A 17,589-nucleotide genomic window follows, 5' to 3' on the forward strand; every position below is an offset into this window, starting at 1 on the left:
AAAATATTCCAATATTCTTAATATATTAAATAGCAGATCTACAAGCTCACAACAACGTGTTGTATGCTTGTATCTGCAATCTGCAATGTTTATAGGGTTAAAGTGGTTAGATGCACAAACTGTATTGTTTGACACAAATACACTAATGTAATTTAAGTTATGTTAATGTTTTCCTGCCACAAACAATTATTAATTATTATCCCTCCTTCTAGATAATCAGTTCTCGCTGTTCGGATGTTGATTTGACGCTCCAAGAATAACACCACCGCAGCATATGCAATTAGCCTTCTCTCGAATTCGACACACCTACTCACATTCTGCTCCAAGTCGCAGGATGAAACCTGCATGAACCAATATATCACCTACTGTTATTGCAAGAGTGAGGGGATAAATAGGGAGCCAGTTGAGTGCACTCTTGGTAGCAACACATTCCTGTTTATTATTATAGATGCTAGACTCAACCGGTGCACCTTTACAGACACATAAAGCTGTCTCTTTTTGATGAGCCCCTGAAACCCACACTTCAGCATCATACGTCTGATCAGGGCCGGTGCGCACCACAAACGGATTGATACAGAGAGGTCCATTTGTGACTCACCCATATCGACAGCTTTTATCCTCTTGTGGTGATTCATTCATAAATACAACCCAGGACACTGATGCAGTGAATTAGCAACCAGCTACAGGCAGATCAAGGACTCTGCCCCATAATGAAATACACCAGTTACTGTGTGTACAAAATGACGCGTGATGAAAGACTCTACACTGATCTTATGACACCCCGGTAATGGCATTTGTTCCTTACTGCCATTTACCTGGCTTTATAAGGAAATAAAGTGCTGTGTCTGACTGCTGCCTTTTTCATTTATATTAGCAGTGGGCCAGTGGCATTAACCCATTAAGACCGGGAACAAATCTGTGTGTCATTTTTAGATTTCTTTGGTTATTCAAAAATAGCAGATATACAAGCTCATAGCGCGGCACTGAGTGCCACGCTATGAGCTTGTAGATCTGCTATTTTTGAAAAATCGTGTAAATTCGTGAAAATCTTGGAATAAATATTTGCACACATTTTCATGATTTTTCAAAAAATATACTATTAACTATTTTTGAATATCCCAAAGAAATCTAAAAATGACACACAGATGCTGCGTTCCCGGTCTTAAAGGGTTAAGAGGGAAATGTCAGTCAACACTATTATGTCATATTCACAACTACTACTAAACATTAATTCTGTTCTGGCCTTTCAAAGCTCATATTCATACTGAGGAATACATTGACCTGCCAGCAATACTGCTGACTTGCATGTCATGAAACAAGGTGAAAATGCAGGCCTATTAGGATGACAAGAACAGCTTTGTATTAACAAAGGTTAAAGAAAATCCTATAGACTTTGGAGTGCATTTTATTGAACGTATACGGGCACAGCTTCCTGACCACGGAAAGTCAGATTGCACAAGAGCAGTGGTGGAAAAAGTACTCTGATGTTAAAAGTAGAAATACCACAATGTAGAAATACTCTGCTACAGGTACAAGTCCTGCATTCAGAATTTCACTTGAGGTGAAAACTATTGGCATTAGAATATGCTTAAAGCACAAAAGCTAAAGTAAAACTTTAAAGAATTTGTCCAAGTTTTTTTTAATATAGCCGATCGGCTATTTTCGAATAAACAAACTTTAAAATAAGGCTTAATTGGTTGCTGTACGTTTTGTAATACAAATCTAAATCTGCAAAGTAAATTGTAGCAAACGTTTTCAAATAATTGTAAAAAGTACATTTTACCCTTGAGATGTAATGGAGTAGAAGTATTGAACATTTTAAATACTTAAATACTGAAGTAAAGTAAAGGTACCTCAAAATTGTACTTAAGTAGCCTACAGTACTTGAGAGAATGTACTTACTTTCCACCAGTGCACATATGCTATTCCACTTGGCACCACAAGGAATAACCAATCATTCCATTGAGTGAGGAAGGTGGAAAACCCAAATGACATTAACACCTGGACACAGTTACCGGGTTTTATTGACCCAAATGACCAACCCATCTGTGTTGGCACTTGGCAGCAAGGTAATAAGGGTTGTGATGTCAAGAGCAAGGTTATGGCAATTGCTTACCATCTTTTCTGAGCTAAAATGATGAGAGGTGACATTTACCTGAGATTATAGATTCTAAGTACCAACCGTAACGATACCAGTGCTGCACTCATGGTCTCACATCATTCAGTGTAAGTACCAACTGTGACGATACCAGTGGTGTAAAGTAACTAAGTACATTTATTCAAGTACTGTACTTAAGTACAATTTTGAGGTACTTGTGAGCTTGTAGATCTGCTATTTTCAAACATTTTTGTACTTTTACTTTTGGTACTTTAAGTACATTTTGATACCAATAATTTAGTACTTTTACTCAAGTAAATTTTGAATTCCGGACTTATACTTGTAACAGAGTACTTCTACATTGCAGTATTGATACTTTTACTTAAGTAAAACATGTGAGTACTTTTTCCACCACTGGACGATACCAGCGCTGCACTCATCTGTCTCGATTGATGCTAGCGAATAGCGATTGATCAAGATATGGCTACCATGCAGACATATCTTAGCTACTCGTTTTTGTTACTTACGTTTTGTTTTCTTGACCACAACGTTAAGAATGTCATTTAGATAGCATGTTATTTAAACAGATGCTAGGTTAATTGTTTAGATATCCTATAGTTTCATACAGTAGTATATTGTTGTTTAGACAAGATGGTTTACCTGGGATCCTAGTTTCTTGAGGCGCTACGCTGTCTCTCTGCATTCCATGTACGTGATTACCTTACTTATTGACAGTCGCTCTGGATAAAAACGTATGCTAAAGGCCTAAATTGTAAATTGCACTGCATAAAAAGATAGCACATTCCATTACTCACTGTGAACAGCCTGTGCCCAGCAAGCGTGTGAACTTGGATGGCATGTTTAGTAATTAACCTTATGAATGCATGTGGCTGGTGGCGGGTATAATTCTCCACTTTGCCTGTGTGTGTAGGTGTGCGCTGTGTTAATGACGTGCATGAGTGTGTAGGTGTCGGACCTGCTCGCTCATGCTGTTGATACCATCGGGGCCCAGCAGGTTAACGGCCTGCTTGACCAGGTCCGTTCTCCCACAGTTCAGCATTCTGAAGCCCAGGTCCTGCAGGAACTTGGCCTCCGTGGAGGCTGCGTCCAGCTTCCTGGAGGCGCAGAAACAATCGTCCGCCCTGGAGAGGAAGACGTGCACCCAGGGGTCATCGCCATGCTGACTTATGGTGGACATTTTTGTCAAAATGTAATTGTTGCCACAGACATACAAAATGAGCGGACGATAATATTTCCAGAAACACATAAAGAGCTAGCCCTGAATGACCATAACAGGTCTGTAACTCTGAGAGTGTACAAATGGAACCAAATGGACCCTTACGGGTCCATTTGGTTCCATTTGTACACTCTCAGAGTTAAGGGGGTCCTTGCAAATAAAACATTTGAGAACCACTAGTACTAGTTGGACTCCTAATGTGCCATGGTGTCTTTAGTAAATCAGTGTCATACATATTCTGAAGAAAACCTGGAGACTTAACATTCAGTAATTGGATATTATGATCAAAATATATAATATTTATAATATTATAATATATTATAATATATAATATTATAATGGTGTGTAAAAAGAAAAAAAAATGCCACGGACAAGACCAAGTCTTTGCAACGGACACATTTGTCCGTGTACGGACATATTCATGACCCCTGCATGCACCACATGCATGACTGTGATTAGTCGGAGAACTGATCTGAGAAACCACTTTTACCACTAAAACCCTCTATTCTTAGTGAAACAGGCCTGAGTTACACCAAGTTATTTTTGGTTGAAAATATTGTTTCTCTGGCCTTTAAAAAACATATCTTGGTAAAATAAATTGAAGTAAGGGACCCACCTTTGAGAAACAATTTCAAGAGCTGAGATGTGTTAATTCAAAGTCAATTAAGATCGTTCTGCAAATGGTAGTGTTTAATTTCATATTTGTATTTTTCATTCCTCTGCTTCACTACAGTGGCTATTCTGATGTAAAACATTCAGCTGTCAGTCATTTTGTCTGGTTACAAAAACATATTCATGTGTGCGTGTGCGGTAAACACATTTATCTACCATGCTACAAATAGCTGTTAAGCTCACATTGTGGCTCATGTTTGTAGGTTATCACAACAACAATGCTGTTTTTTCATAATGATCGACAACACATTGCGTCATCTTGGTATTTTTTTGTGTTCCTTGAAATAGCTGTCAATCTCAACATATTGAAACTCGACATATTGAAATAATATAACAAAAGCAGCCTGATAGTTATGGAAGCCCAATTCTGTAAATGTGATGAAAGAAAAAGAAAAAGAAAGATACTGTCATAGTGTCATTACATTATAACTTCAAACTCCATTTTTAACATGTTAGATTAATCAAAAACACCCGTCCTTGGTTCTGGTGACTCATCCTGCCCTCCTAATACACGAGAGGGCCGTGTTTTTTCGATTACTTTTTTCATTTATTGTATTATTTTTTTAAATTGTATTTAGATTTTTATTTTTTTCATTTTCCCCCAAAAATTACATTATTACAAATAAAGGAAAAAGGTAATTGAAAACCAGAACCAAGGACGGGTGTTTCCGATTAATCTAACATGGTAAAAATGGAGTTTGAAGACAATGGGTTTGTATAGGAAGGGGGCGTGTCTGATAAAATGAATATCAAATATCGTAATACTGAATCAAGCAACTTAAAAACTGTCCGGGGTGCTCCCAAAAGCCTGAATAGACGATAAAATGACCCCATTTTTTTTTTTTTAAGTGAAATATCCCTTTAAGGCTTGCAGGTAACTCATTCCACAAAACTGCTGTAGAGTATAAAGAGTCATTTCCCATACAGCTTTTGAATCTGCTATTGTAGGTACAAATTCTGCGGATCTCCCTCTGGTGAACCGAGTTCATCAAAAACCTTAGAAAAGTAATTCCATAGCTATTTGGGTACCACATTGTTCACAATCCTGTGGACCATACGCATTTTAATATACTTTCTCCTCCACTGTGAGCCACTTGAGGCTAATAGAATGAGCAGGGAAAAGATGTGTTCTGGGATGGAGTTTAAGGATCAACCCAACTAATTCATTTTGAGAGGTATTTTGAGACACTAAAGGCCCAGGTGTCATTACCATGCCAGCTTGTGATGGACATTTTCATAAAACTTTATTTTAGCCAAAGACGTATAAAATGGGCAGCCAACTAGAAAAAGTGCTCCTCAGAACATAGGTCTCCGCCAGGTCAGGTAGGTTATTGTGTATGTTCGGAATTCGCCAATCATGATGGAATATGGAAAATCGGACAGCTCCGTCTTGATCACTTGACTATAGAGATAATGTGTACCGATTTCCGTGATGTTTGGACAAAATTTGTAGGAGTACATAAAAAAATGTGTTTTGCTAAAATCGGCCTACTGGTGGCGCTATAACAGGACAATGTGAAAAGGGTGGCATTTCTTCCTCGGCCTAGTGGGAATGTGTGAAAGTTTCACGGCAGTCGGACGCTGCATTTATTGTATGATTTGAGGCATTTTGTTCAACACGAGCCACTCCTGCAAACTTTAGATGGCAATCTTAGCCAATCAGGATGGAATCTCGGCCACACCTTGTGCCTGACGGAGACAATAACATTACCAGAAACATAGGCCTAGCCCTAAATGTATACTACTGGACTCCTAATGTGGCATATTTACAATCATTGTACTGTAAATATGCCACATTAGGAGTCCAGTAGTATACTGGACTCATCATTATGACATAGCACAACAGATGAATTTTGAGTGCAGTTCATCCATCACATCAAAGGGAGAATTCTCCATCTCTCTCCATCCGTTTGTAGCTATTGAGTTTTGAATGGACTTTGTCCATCATACCAAAGAAATAATTATCCATTTCCAAACACATAGCTTTTATACAGTCGCGTATTTTAGTTTCGAGTGGAGTTTGTCAATCACACCCAAGAAATAATTCTCCATCTACATCCACTTGTAGCTTTTATGTTTCATTCAGTCACTCAAGTGTCCTTGGCTGATTAATCTATCCACTAATGGTTCACAAACACACCATAAGAGCCTGTGCTCTTATCAGCCAGGTACTCAAACATAAACAACGAATCAAAACCTTTCATTCATACAAACACTTTCAACACTAGCCTACTCTTCTTACAAAGACACTGTGCCAGGCCCCATGAACAGAACACACACTGGAATACCTACTTCTTATTTTCTCAAATTCAAAATCAAAGCCTGTGCAATATAAAGGATTTGCACATAAATTATGCTATCGAACATCAAAATGCATGCATGCAATATGAAACAGGCACTAATAAGTCACCATAATTGTTGTGTCCTAGGCTAGCACACAACAATGGACAGCAGGCAACTTGTCTTCTTGATGAGAGTGCCAGTTGTTCTCACGTGAATATGAACATTCTGGATAACTCAAGACCATGATGGTGAGATACTAGCAATTTTATTCAGATTGTATTTGAGTAAAGTTTAGCAACAGCCACATTTGTCTGTGTAGGGACAAACTGATGACCCCTGTAAAAGGACCCTATTTACAGTAGACGATCTATGAAGATCTCTGTCTCGCACTGCTCGGCTGTTTTTAATAGGATTAAAGAACCTAGGTAGTTCACATTGTGAACTACCTAGGTGCATCTTAGTCCGAATGATACACTGTCTAAATAGTAAGGAAATGTCGTGGGCAGCACTGTCACTGAGACAGAGTTAAGACCAAACAAAAGCTGGTCTAAATGCAAAGCGGCAAAGTCTGTGCGTAAGATACCAGTGCACCCCGTTTTTATCCAGACCACATCTCATTAGAGCAACCCATGGGTGCTAAAAAGGCACAAGATAATTTGGAATTTAAACAATGTGGGTATACTGCATGGTCTGAAAATGCATCGCTTGGAAATTACGGTGCACCAGTGCCGCTTTGCGCCGGGCCGAAAATAGGGCCCTAAGTCATTATTTTGAGAAGGTTTCTCATTATTTTAGCATACTAAATCATTATTTTGAGAACATTTCTGATTATAATGACTTCCCGGACCACATTTTTCCACATTGGCAAACATGGGCTTCAATAGATATCCTAGTCGTTTCATTTTAACTTAACAATGTTTTGTTTTTAGAGCGAGCACTTACGAGCTTGTAGATAATTAAATGAGCTGGCAGTCTCCCTTTAGCACCAGCAGAGATCAATGAACTACCAAGTAAGAAACATGCAGAGAGAGTGTGTGTGTGTGTGTGTGTGTGTGTGTGTGTGTGTGTGTGTGTGTGTGTGTGCGCGCGCGCGCACACACACACATGCATGTAGGCATGTTTGTCTGTTGTGTGAGAAACGTAGAGAGAGAGAGAGACAAAGAAGAGTTAGAGGCTGAGACAGAAAGAGAAACAGACTGACAGAAAGACGGGGGAGAAGACAGAGCATTAGAGAGAGTGTGTGGGAGATACTGAGATAAGGAATATCATGTCCATACTTGAGCTGCCGTGGTTCACAGTCCACCCCAGGCAGGAGAAGCCTGGCCGCCTGTCTCACATCGTCGCTATCCACAGAGAAGCTTCGCCGGTGCTCTGTGTGGGCCACTGCCACCCGGATCCACTCCATCAGCGGGGGCAATACCAGAAAGGGCCTGCAGGGGGAGCACAGCTCATCAGAGTGCAAAGTGTAAGGGATAAAACAGCAACATGTACAACAAAATCCAGACAGAGTGTTGATTTCCGGAATTAACTGTGCAAGAAAATAGTACTTAAAAGAAAATAAATCACAGTGACTTTAAACTTGTTGTATCTGATAGTATTGTCATAACACATTCAGCGGGCCCTACTAACAGTTCAAGTAAAATAACTTTTGAACCCAAACATTAATAACTACAAACTTTCTCATTAAAGATAGCCTTCGAGATGACTGAAAACGTAATTTCCACTGACTAAATATTCATAATCTCCAACTCAGTTAGTCTGGACCGCAGAGATTGAGACCTCGAGGCTGCAAAGTTGAAGCCCTAATGCTGTTATTAGCTACTTTAATCAAAAGCAGTAATGAGTCCTCCCCAGTTGACACGTTCATATTTCATCATTTATTCTACAACCGGGCCCCCCTGCTACCTCTCTGAACTCCCGCTCCCTCAGGTCGGGTGATGCCAACCTCCTGGACATCCCCAGGACAAACAAGCGAACCTGGGTGACGGGGGCCTTCTCGGTGGCCCCGCCCCCTCACTGTGGAACTCACTCCCAGCTCACATCAGAGCTGCACCCACCCTCACCACGTTGAAAACCACACTCAAAACCCCACCTTTTCAGACTCGCATTCCCTACATAAATCCCGACCCACTTAGACCAGGAACGCATCTGTGTCACTTTTTCATTTGAGCTAAAAAGCATTATTTTACAATTTGGCTATTCAAAAATAGCAGATCTACAAGCTCGTAGCGCGGCACCGAGTGCCGCGCTACGAGCTTGTAGATCTGCTATTTTTGAAAAAACGTGAAAATGTGTGCAAATCTTTGAATATATATTATTTTAAATCGAACATTTGTAACTCAAATCTTTGCTTCTGGGGGTCCCTGGAACAACATATTCTGAGATGGGGGTCGGCGGCCAAATACTTTTTGGCCGGTCATTTTGGGGGTCCTTGACATGAAAAAGTTTGAGAACCACTGATATAGAAACATACGTTTTTCAGAAAGATGTTGGGATTTAGGAGACATGTAGAATCGGCTTCAGGTCTTAATGGGTTAACTAGTTTTTCCTAATAAAGTTGTTTTTATTTTGTTTCTGTAAAGCGACTTTGAGTACCAAGAAAAGCGCTGTATAAATCGTATGTATTATTATTATTATTTATTCTTATACCAGACAGTGTACCTGTTCTAATCACCCATCCTGTAAATTACCTAATAACCATCTGCCTGCATCCTTTCTCTCTGTGCCACTGTGTAACTTTATGTCAACCCCTTCCTGAAATTCTAATTATGACATGATGCCATAATATATTGCCATCCTCAGAGAGCAGGATTTATTACGCCATTTTTTATTAACTTAGTGAGAAGGGAGTAGAGAAGGCTCACATCTCCATGCAATTATTATCCACAATATCCAGCTCCAGTGGGATGACTCGAGACTTTGAATTGCCCAAACTGACAGATGAATGTGAACCGAACTATTTAAGGTGAAAGAGATAAATATAATACAGCTATTCTATAGCACCAAATGTTCTTGAGACATTTTCGTCAAAATCCTTCCCGTTATAGCCATAGTTTACAGTGCCTCACAGATCCAGCACACCACTTACTATTCAATACTTACTAAGACTAATAATCAGGCTTACATCGTTGTACAGTAATGGTGTTGGATAAGGCAGAAATACTACTCTTATCTTTATTCTGCAATAAAAGGGAATAAACACATCTTATATATAGTTCACCACAATAATAGTAAAAGCAGGAGTCTGTCGATAAAGAAACAGCACTATAAAACTCCCTTGTTAAAGACTATATTTCTCTGTGTGAAGGAGAACGTTAATTTGTGCAAAGTGAAAGGTTCTTGATTGGAGCTTATAGATTGTTCCAAAAGCCCAAATGCACGAGGGCTTATCTGAATAAAAGGAGTTAAGTACCGTCCAGCCATACACCTAATGAATCCATTTGTAACCATGATGCATCATTGTGTTTCACTGGCCAACTTTCTGGGCACCAGTTTCCTCATAGCGCAACAAACAATTACTCTTTCTACACCTACTGTCTGTCAGTAATTCAAACGCTGGCAAAAACAAAACCACAGGCTCCTTCAGCATCTTCAGCTGACTAATTTGACTGTATAGTGACCAGGCCTCCCTTTTCTCAGAAAATAAAACGAATTCTCAGCGATAAAACGAATGTTTGATGAAATATTTCCCATTCTGGGTTTCAAAGAAAGAGTGGCTCAGTCTGGAAGGGAAACTTTGCTGGTTTATGTCATCCAGTGGTAGAGCCAGCTGGCCAGCGGTGAGAGCCATTACACACAAGCTGTGTAAAGATTACTTCTTTAGAGTAAATACCTGGGTGAAACAAGTGAATAGATTAGAATTAGCTGTATAGTTGCATAATATATTTGAACTGTACTGTAGCAAACTATAAGATGTAATTAATCTTCTACAATATCGATATCTGATCTTTATTTGTTGTTTGTCTGCTCCATGAGCGAGAAACCGGAAGATTCCATTCATTGCCTGGCGAAACAGGTCTCAAAATCACACTTTCAGCACATACTGTAAACAAACACAACCAAAGTTTGTGTTAATTGGATTCTGCCAATTATACCAAAACGAGTTAAGTGATTTGACAGTCTTCATGTTATATTACCCTTCTCTAGTAGCCTACAATAAAAATCGATATGTCAAGAATATCAATATGCAAAATAGGAAAACATAACTTGCATGGCAGGACTCTATTTCTATGCACAGCATTATAGTGGAGTTTGGAAGGATGGTCATCTCATAGTCCTCTAATCTGGGCTGTGAACTAAGTGGAAGTTGCATGGCCACGAATATAGTAGGAAACAATGAAAAAAAAAAGAAAGATATTTTGTGCATTTATAGTAGGAGTTTCGTAAAGACACTCGAAAACTAGATTTATTTTCAGCCAAAATGGGCCATTTTTTGGTTTCAGTTCAAGGTTACATCAAAAGGGGGATATTGTTTAATGTGCTCTGATGCTCTAGTGTCAAATCCATTGCCGCAATTCCCTTCCCAAATCTTCACTTAATACAAGGCGACATAAAATAATAAAACCCTCAAAGACAACTGTATTCCCTTTAATCTTTCTGTGTATCTCTGTCATCCCTCTATGTTATCCAACTGTGTCTATGTTCTCTTCCACAGTCTTTGAGCAGAATTCTAAATAGAGCATTTTCTCTCGAGGGACCAGAAAGCCTGCTGACATGTCATTCTCAGTCCAGCATTCTCCACACTGCCCGGGGTCACCACAACAGCATTTTATCCCCTCTCAGTGGAGAAGAGAGAAGTTTGGAGGATGTGTCCATCAGTCCCACTGGGCTCGATCAACGTGCGCAGTGACTAGGAGAGAGTCAGGACGAGCAGTACCAACCCACGCAGTATGTCTCAGACTCGCCTCTGGGAAGAAGAATGTAGGACCATCTGTGCTTGAGGTCATTCAATCGTTGTACTTCTACTGATGATGCACCATGAACTGACAATGGGAAAGTGCCTGAAAGGACCCACATGTGCCCACAAATAGCAGGAAAAGGAGGGTGCTTTTGTGAAGCTAGCACAACTTGTACTACTACAAAATTCAGCGCTTCCTTTTGTGTCCTGTTATCACTGTCCTCCTATTTACATTGTTTAGCTATTACATTACATGACATTACAGTCATTTAGCAGACAAAGCGACTTACAATAAGTGCATTCAACATAGGTAGGGAACAAAACTACTAATCACCAGAAGTCTTAAGTGCATTCTCTTCTAAAACTAGCAACTAAGACAGTAAAAGTGCAATATATCAGCTACCTACTTTCTTAAACAGATGAGACAAATAGGAAAATCAAATGAGGAAGAGCTAAAACAAATAAGTATCGAATAAACAAGATCCAATAAGACAAGAACTCATGCAACTAATTGACAACAAGTAGGCAAGGCGAAGAGGAAGGGTAGTGTTTCCTGAAGGTGGGTTTTGAGCCGGCGGCGAAAGATGGGCAGTGACTCTGCTGTCCTGACATCAGTGGGGAGTTCATTCCACCACTGTGGGGCCAGAACAGAAAAAAGCCGTGACTGTGTAGATCGGCCAGAAGGACCACTGAGCGACGAGGCAACCAGTCGCCCCGAGGTGGCAGACCGAAGTGGTCGGGCAGGGTTGTAAGCATTGACCATAGCCTGGAGGTAAGAAGGAGCTGTTCCTTTCACTGCCCTATAGGCTAGCACCAGGGTTTTAAACTGGATGCTATGTATGGAAGCTATGTTCAACAACAAGAACATGTCAAATTTCAGTACAAGGTTCGCCACAACGTCCTTTGTTTGTTTAGGCTTTGTTTCATCTACTTTTAATTATTCACTATACATTTGGCTCTTTGAATAGTTATATCAGCATGCCCATATATGGCCAATTAGGCAAATACTGATGATATCATGGATCTCCATGTATGGGAATGAAAAGGACAAGGACTGACAAATACAGAGATCTCCATATATGGCCATAAAAGGGACAAGGACTGGCAGACACACAGATCTCCATATATGGTCATATCAGTCACATTGGCGGTGGCACGTAGGTGTCGAACTCTAGACCATTGGTTCTCAAAGTGGGGTCCGGGGACCCCCAGGTGTCCTTGAGGGAGTTCCAGGGGGTCCCCAGCTAAATGATGGATAGTTAGGAACCAAATGGACCTTATGTGTATAAGGAGTAAGGTGTATCAGAGTGTGTACCAAATGGACCCTAACAGGTCCATTCCATTTGTACACTCTCTAAGTTACATTAACATTGATTTTACAATATAAATTGGGGTCCCAGAGATATAAATGCCATTAAATGGGGGTCCGTAGCCTAATAATGCATGTCAAACTGGGGGGTCCTTGAAATTAAAATGGTTGACAATCACTGCTAGAGCTGTAAAAATCTTCTCTTATGGGGGTCCCTGGCATATATTTTCAAATGGGGGTCCACAGGCTAATAAGTGTCAATTTGGGAGTTCCTTGACATGAAAAAGTTTGAGAACCACTGCTCTAGACGGAGGGTAAGGGAACTGGTTGGAATAACATGTTCCTTCCATGCGCTACGTCCTACCGGGGAAACTCCCCCCTGTCAGGTGACAAGAAGGTCAGTTGGCTCTCATGCATTGAAGGAGGCATGAGCTCGGCCCTGGGCTCCCTAGGCTAGTCGGGGGAGTGTAGCGCCCAGGATCACTTAGAAAATTGGCACCGGGTGAAAAAAGGGTCACAAAATCGTGGGATAAAAAATGTAAGGGAAAAAAAGTAAAGAAAGGTTTCACTCACCTTTCAGTTTGCAAGGTGACTTTAGATGGTTCCACATTGGGGTTCTCCCATTCCATCTGCGGACAGTGCATGAAGTAGCAGAGCGTGTAAAGGGCCTCCGGCTCCCAGTGCACAGGGCCGGTGGCCTTCTGGTGGACAGGTGTGCCATTAGTGGGGTTCTTTATGTGCAGCGGCTGCAGGTGGTGCATGGCACGGGACACCAAATCACCTGGAGGGAGACAGTTTGCACAAACAAGACAGTGAACAAGCGCACGTGCAGGCGTGATGATGTGACACAGATGCAGCATCTATTTTAAAGTGACACAAATTAAAAAAGCTCTTCTTAGACACAGGGGGAGGATGTATTTGGTCATTATACCTTAAGTCTTATAGAGTCATGTTCAGAACACTCGTTTGTTTTAGCTGCAACGTTGCGCTATAGCTCCGCGTGACATTCTTAATGACAAAAAGACAAATGCTCTTCAAAAAGTCACTCACATATTGTACCTGACTCATTCACTCATGCACAGGCCCACGTAACACTTATTACAGCTGGCTTATATTTTAAATTCAATTCATTGTATTAAATTAATCTGTTTTATTTTAATTGCTGAAATGTATAGATAATGCCTTGAGGACACAACAGTATATTTCTGACTTAATGTTCAATGATTTGTTTGAATACAACATACTGTAAACCTAATTGCCAAAGTCGTGTTTTAGAGATGAAAAAATAAATAAGGAATTTTCAAAAAGGTGAAAATCGATACCTGCCTGCCTCAACATAATTATAGTGTAAGTCTATAAGTAGTGACATTTTATAAGGTTGGAATTGTTTCAGCCCAGATTTGGCAACTCCACTTAGGTTTATTGAAGTGGTTATTATGTATTTTAGAATAGTGATGTTGTTCTGAGAGCAAAAATGCAGACCTGGACCTGCAGGGTTAATTTATCAGGATAATTAATTACTTTATCGATCTAATTATTTACTTGGTTTGGTGGAATGCTGGAGGTTCCAAGTTAATGGGAAAACCTAATACTGACTGTATTATTTAAAGGTAGGGTAAGTGATATTTTTTGGTTAAAACAAAAAGTATTTTGTTAAAAGGTTAAAGCATTTTATTCTGATAGTAATCATTACATTACATTACATTACATTACATTACAGTCATTTAGCAGACGCTTTTATCCAAAGCGACTTACAATAAGTGCAATCAACAAAGGTAGGGAACGAAAGCTACTAATCACCAGAGGTTATAAGTGCATTTTCTGCAATAACAAGCAACCAAGAGCATACCTAGCGCTAAGGTAAAAGTGCAATATATCAGCTACCTATTTCCTTAAACAGATGAGACAAAATAGCTAAGTCAAATGAGCAGGAGCTAAAAACAAATAATTGTATTGACTAAACAAGATCCAATAAACAATTCAACAATAAAACAAGCATTCGTACAACTAGTTAACAACAAGTAACAACTAGTTAACAACAAGTAATCATTGCTATAGAGTGTTTGTTCAGTAACAGGAGTCTCCCCGTCTCTCCAGCTCTTTAATAAACAGAAAATACATTTTCGGTAGGTGTCAAAATCTCAGCCAATTAGGAGAAAGTACCCATTTTTAAGCTTAATTTTTATAGTGTTCCAGATCCAATTTTGCCTGCTCATTTCTTAGTGTCATCACTTCCAATTTCACTTGTTTAATCTATATCCTGATTGAGTTCTCTATCCTGATTGGATAAAATTGGATATGAAACTGAAACTGAAACGAAAATGCATTTTCTGTTTTATAAAGAGCTGGAGAGACAAGGAGACTCCTTTTACTCTTTTACTAAACAAACACTCTATAGCAATGAGTAATATCAGAATATAGAGCTATTTAACACTTATTTTAACCAAAGAAAATCACTCACCCTACCTTTAAGTATACACACACACACACACACGCACACGCACACACACACACACGCCCACGCCCACGCCCACGCCCACGCCCACGCACACACACACACACACACACACACACACACACACACACACACACACACACACACACACACGCACAGTTTCTCTTCTTCTTACTTCTTCTCTCTTATTTTACTTTACATTTTACATCTATAAAAATAGCAGCGCTGTCCTCTGAACTCATTTGATTATTCATGCTGAAAAGATGCTGTCATGCTGTCAAAAAACAAAATACAAGAACAAAAGAAATACAGGATGACGTGGCGTCTATACACCCAGCGATATAGTCCATCTGTCTCACTAAAGGTTTGCTGGAGTTCACAAGCAGTCATACAAAACAGAACACACAGCTCACATCACTTTGCACTATAACTCCAGGGATCTTAAATGACGGCTTTTGAGAACCAAAAAAAAACAAAAAGTGAAAAAAGATTTTGTCTGAAGATGAGGATGCATGGTTTCCATCTCTTAGCGACTTAAAACCATCCTTCTTTTTTGTTCTTTTTTAACCAATATACCACATTGATCTCCATGCTCTTTCTGGGGAACGTTCGCCAATTTAGCCAAATGTTCGCCTATTATGACATGCCCAGAAAATGGATCGCTCGTGTTCATGTGGTTAGCATGTCGTATAAATGTATATAAGCCTAAGATGTTTAGCCAGGCCAAAAGATGTTTGGTCCAGACCAAACAAGTACTGCCTAAATCAGTGCTCAAAGCTGTGGGGGTTGTGACTTTTAACCACTTTCATGTCATTATAGAATCCATTTTATTCATTGTGAAAAATCTTCACACATTCACATGATAAAAAGCTGATCTACAAGCTAAGAGCTCATTGTGAGCTTGTACGTAGATTGTATATTTTTGCTATTCGTCGACCAACAGAATATAGGGTTTAACCCATTAAGACCTGAAGCCGATTCTACAAATCGATGGCCAAAACGCAAAACCTCCTAAGTGCAAATTTCATGATTTTCAGATTTCACTGTGGATGAGGACTATAGGCTATGCTGCACATGCTCAGTCTGTCTGCAAGATAGTCCCGCCCCTCATTTTGTCAGAAAAGTCATTTGACTAAAACCTCCTATCTTGTTCAGTGCCAATTAGTGTTAAAATGTTGAAGCGCAAAACCTCTTATCTGCACCAGAACTAGTTGAGCAGCAGACAGAGCTGAAACTTTAGAATGCTGTGTTATGTAGACCATCTAAACGTCTTTCAGTTTGTACAAATCAATTATTTTCAAAATAAAAAAGTGTCTTCCACCCTTACTATTTAAGTATTTGTTAGTAACTGTCAAGTTAATTGCATTGCCTTGTTGATTGCTAATGATTAGTGTCAGGTGGTGAAACTTTTATCACACTAAGAGTGTGAGTTGATCAAAAATGTGATTGGTAATACTTGTTACAGTACTGTAGAATGTCTTGATCTGAAAATGAGCATAAAAAAAACATTATTTATTAATTTATAAGCCTAACTGTTTCTAGGTAAAAACCTCCTATGTGCATCTATGTAGATAGGAGGTCATTTTTAGGTATAGATAGGAGGTTTTGGCGTTGAACATTTTGAACTTGTGGTTAGAGGTTGTCATTGCTGCTTAGATGTGAACATCCATGTTGTGATTTTGTATTAAATGCAGATCAAAATCACACGTGAACACCGTGGCAGCCAACAACCCTGTGAGAATATTGTGTTGTGTCGGTTGGGGGGTATGAGGGTATGGGGGTGGGATGGGGTTTGGAGTTATGGGGTGTGGGGTGGCGGTTGGGGGGTTATGGGGTGGGGGGTGCATGAGGGCTTGGGTGGGTGGAGTTTGGGGGTTGTGGTGTGTTGGTTGGGGGCATGGGGACCGGGGGTTCTGGGAGTGGGGGTAATGGATTGGATGGGATTTGGGGGTACGAGGGTATGGGGTGGGATGGGGTTTTGAGTTATGGGGGTTGAGAGGTGTGGGATGGCAGTTGGGGCGTATGGGGTTTGTGGGAGTGGGGGAGTATTGCAGGTGGTGGAGTTGGGGGGTAGAAGGTATGGGGGGATTTTTTGAGGGGGGCATAGGCAAGTTAGGCCAGATCATATAGGATAGGGTCTTTGCGATGCAAGAGTGTGGTCTAGCCAACACCAACTCGGGACTCCTGAAGTGGAATGGGGTTTTGAGTTATGGAGGTGGAGAGGTGTGGGCTGGCAGTTGGGGGGGTGGGGTTTGTGGGAGTAGGGGAGTATTGCAAGTGGCGGAGTTGGGGGTAGAGGGTACGGAGGGGGATTAATGTGAGGGGGGCATGAGTCAGTTAGGCCGGATAATGTAGAATAGGGTCTTTGCGATGCGAGTCTTCTCCGTTCTCTGCACTGGCTCCCCGTAGCGGCTCGCATTCAGTTTAAAACCCCGGTTCTAGCCTATAGGGCAGTGAAAGGAACAGCTCCTTCTTACCTCCGGGTTTTGGTCAATGCCCACACCCCTGCCCGACCACCCCGGTCTGCCACCTCGGGGCGACTGACTCCCTCGCCACTCAACGGTCCTTCTGGTCGATCGACACGGTCACGACTTTTTTCTGTTCTGGCCCCACAGTGGTGGAATGAACTTCCCACTGA

General features: G+C 40.5%; 1 protein-coding gene across 1 annotated transcript in view; it reads right to left on the minus strand.

The window, feature by feature from the left end:
- The window catches only part of LOC311039748 (ankyrin repeat and BTB/POZ domain-containing protein 3-A), a 182,527-nt gene that overhangs the window by 21,629 nt on the left and 143,309 nt on the right, over window positions 1-17,589 (minus strand). The window contains exons 4-6 of the mRNA XM_084049710.1: window positions 13,070-13,277; window positions 7,568-7,720; window positions 3,075-3,240 (exon numbers count right to left, since the gene is read on the minus strand). Coding sequence (XP_083905836.1) covers window positions 3,075-3,240; window positions 7,568-7,720; window positions 13,070-13,277 — 527 coding nt within the window. The remainder of the gene's footprint in view (window positions 1-3,074; window positions 3,241-7,567; window positions 7,721-13,069; window positions 13,278-17,589) is intronic.

This window comes from Gymnoscopelus microlampas (assembly GCF_963454915.1).
Source record: "Gymnoscopelus microlampas genome assembly, chromosome: 23".
Taxonomy (NCBI): Eukaryota; Metazoa; Chordata; class Actinopteri; order Myctophiformes; family Myctophidae; genus Gymnoscopelus; species Gymnoscopelus microlampas.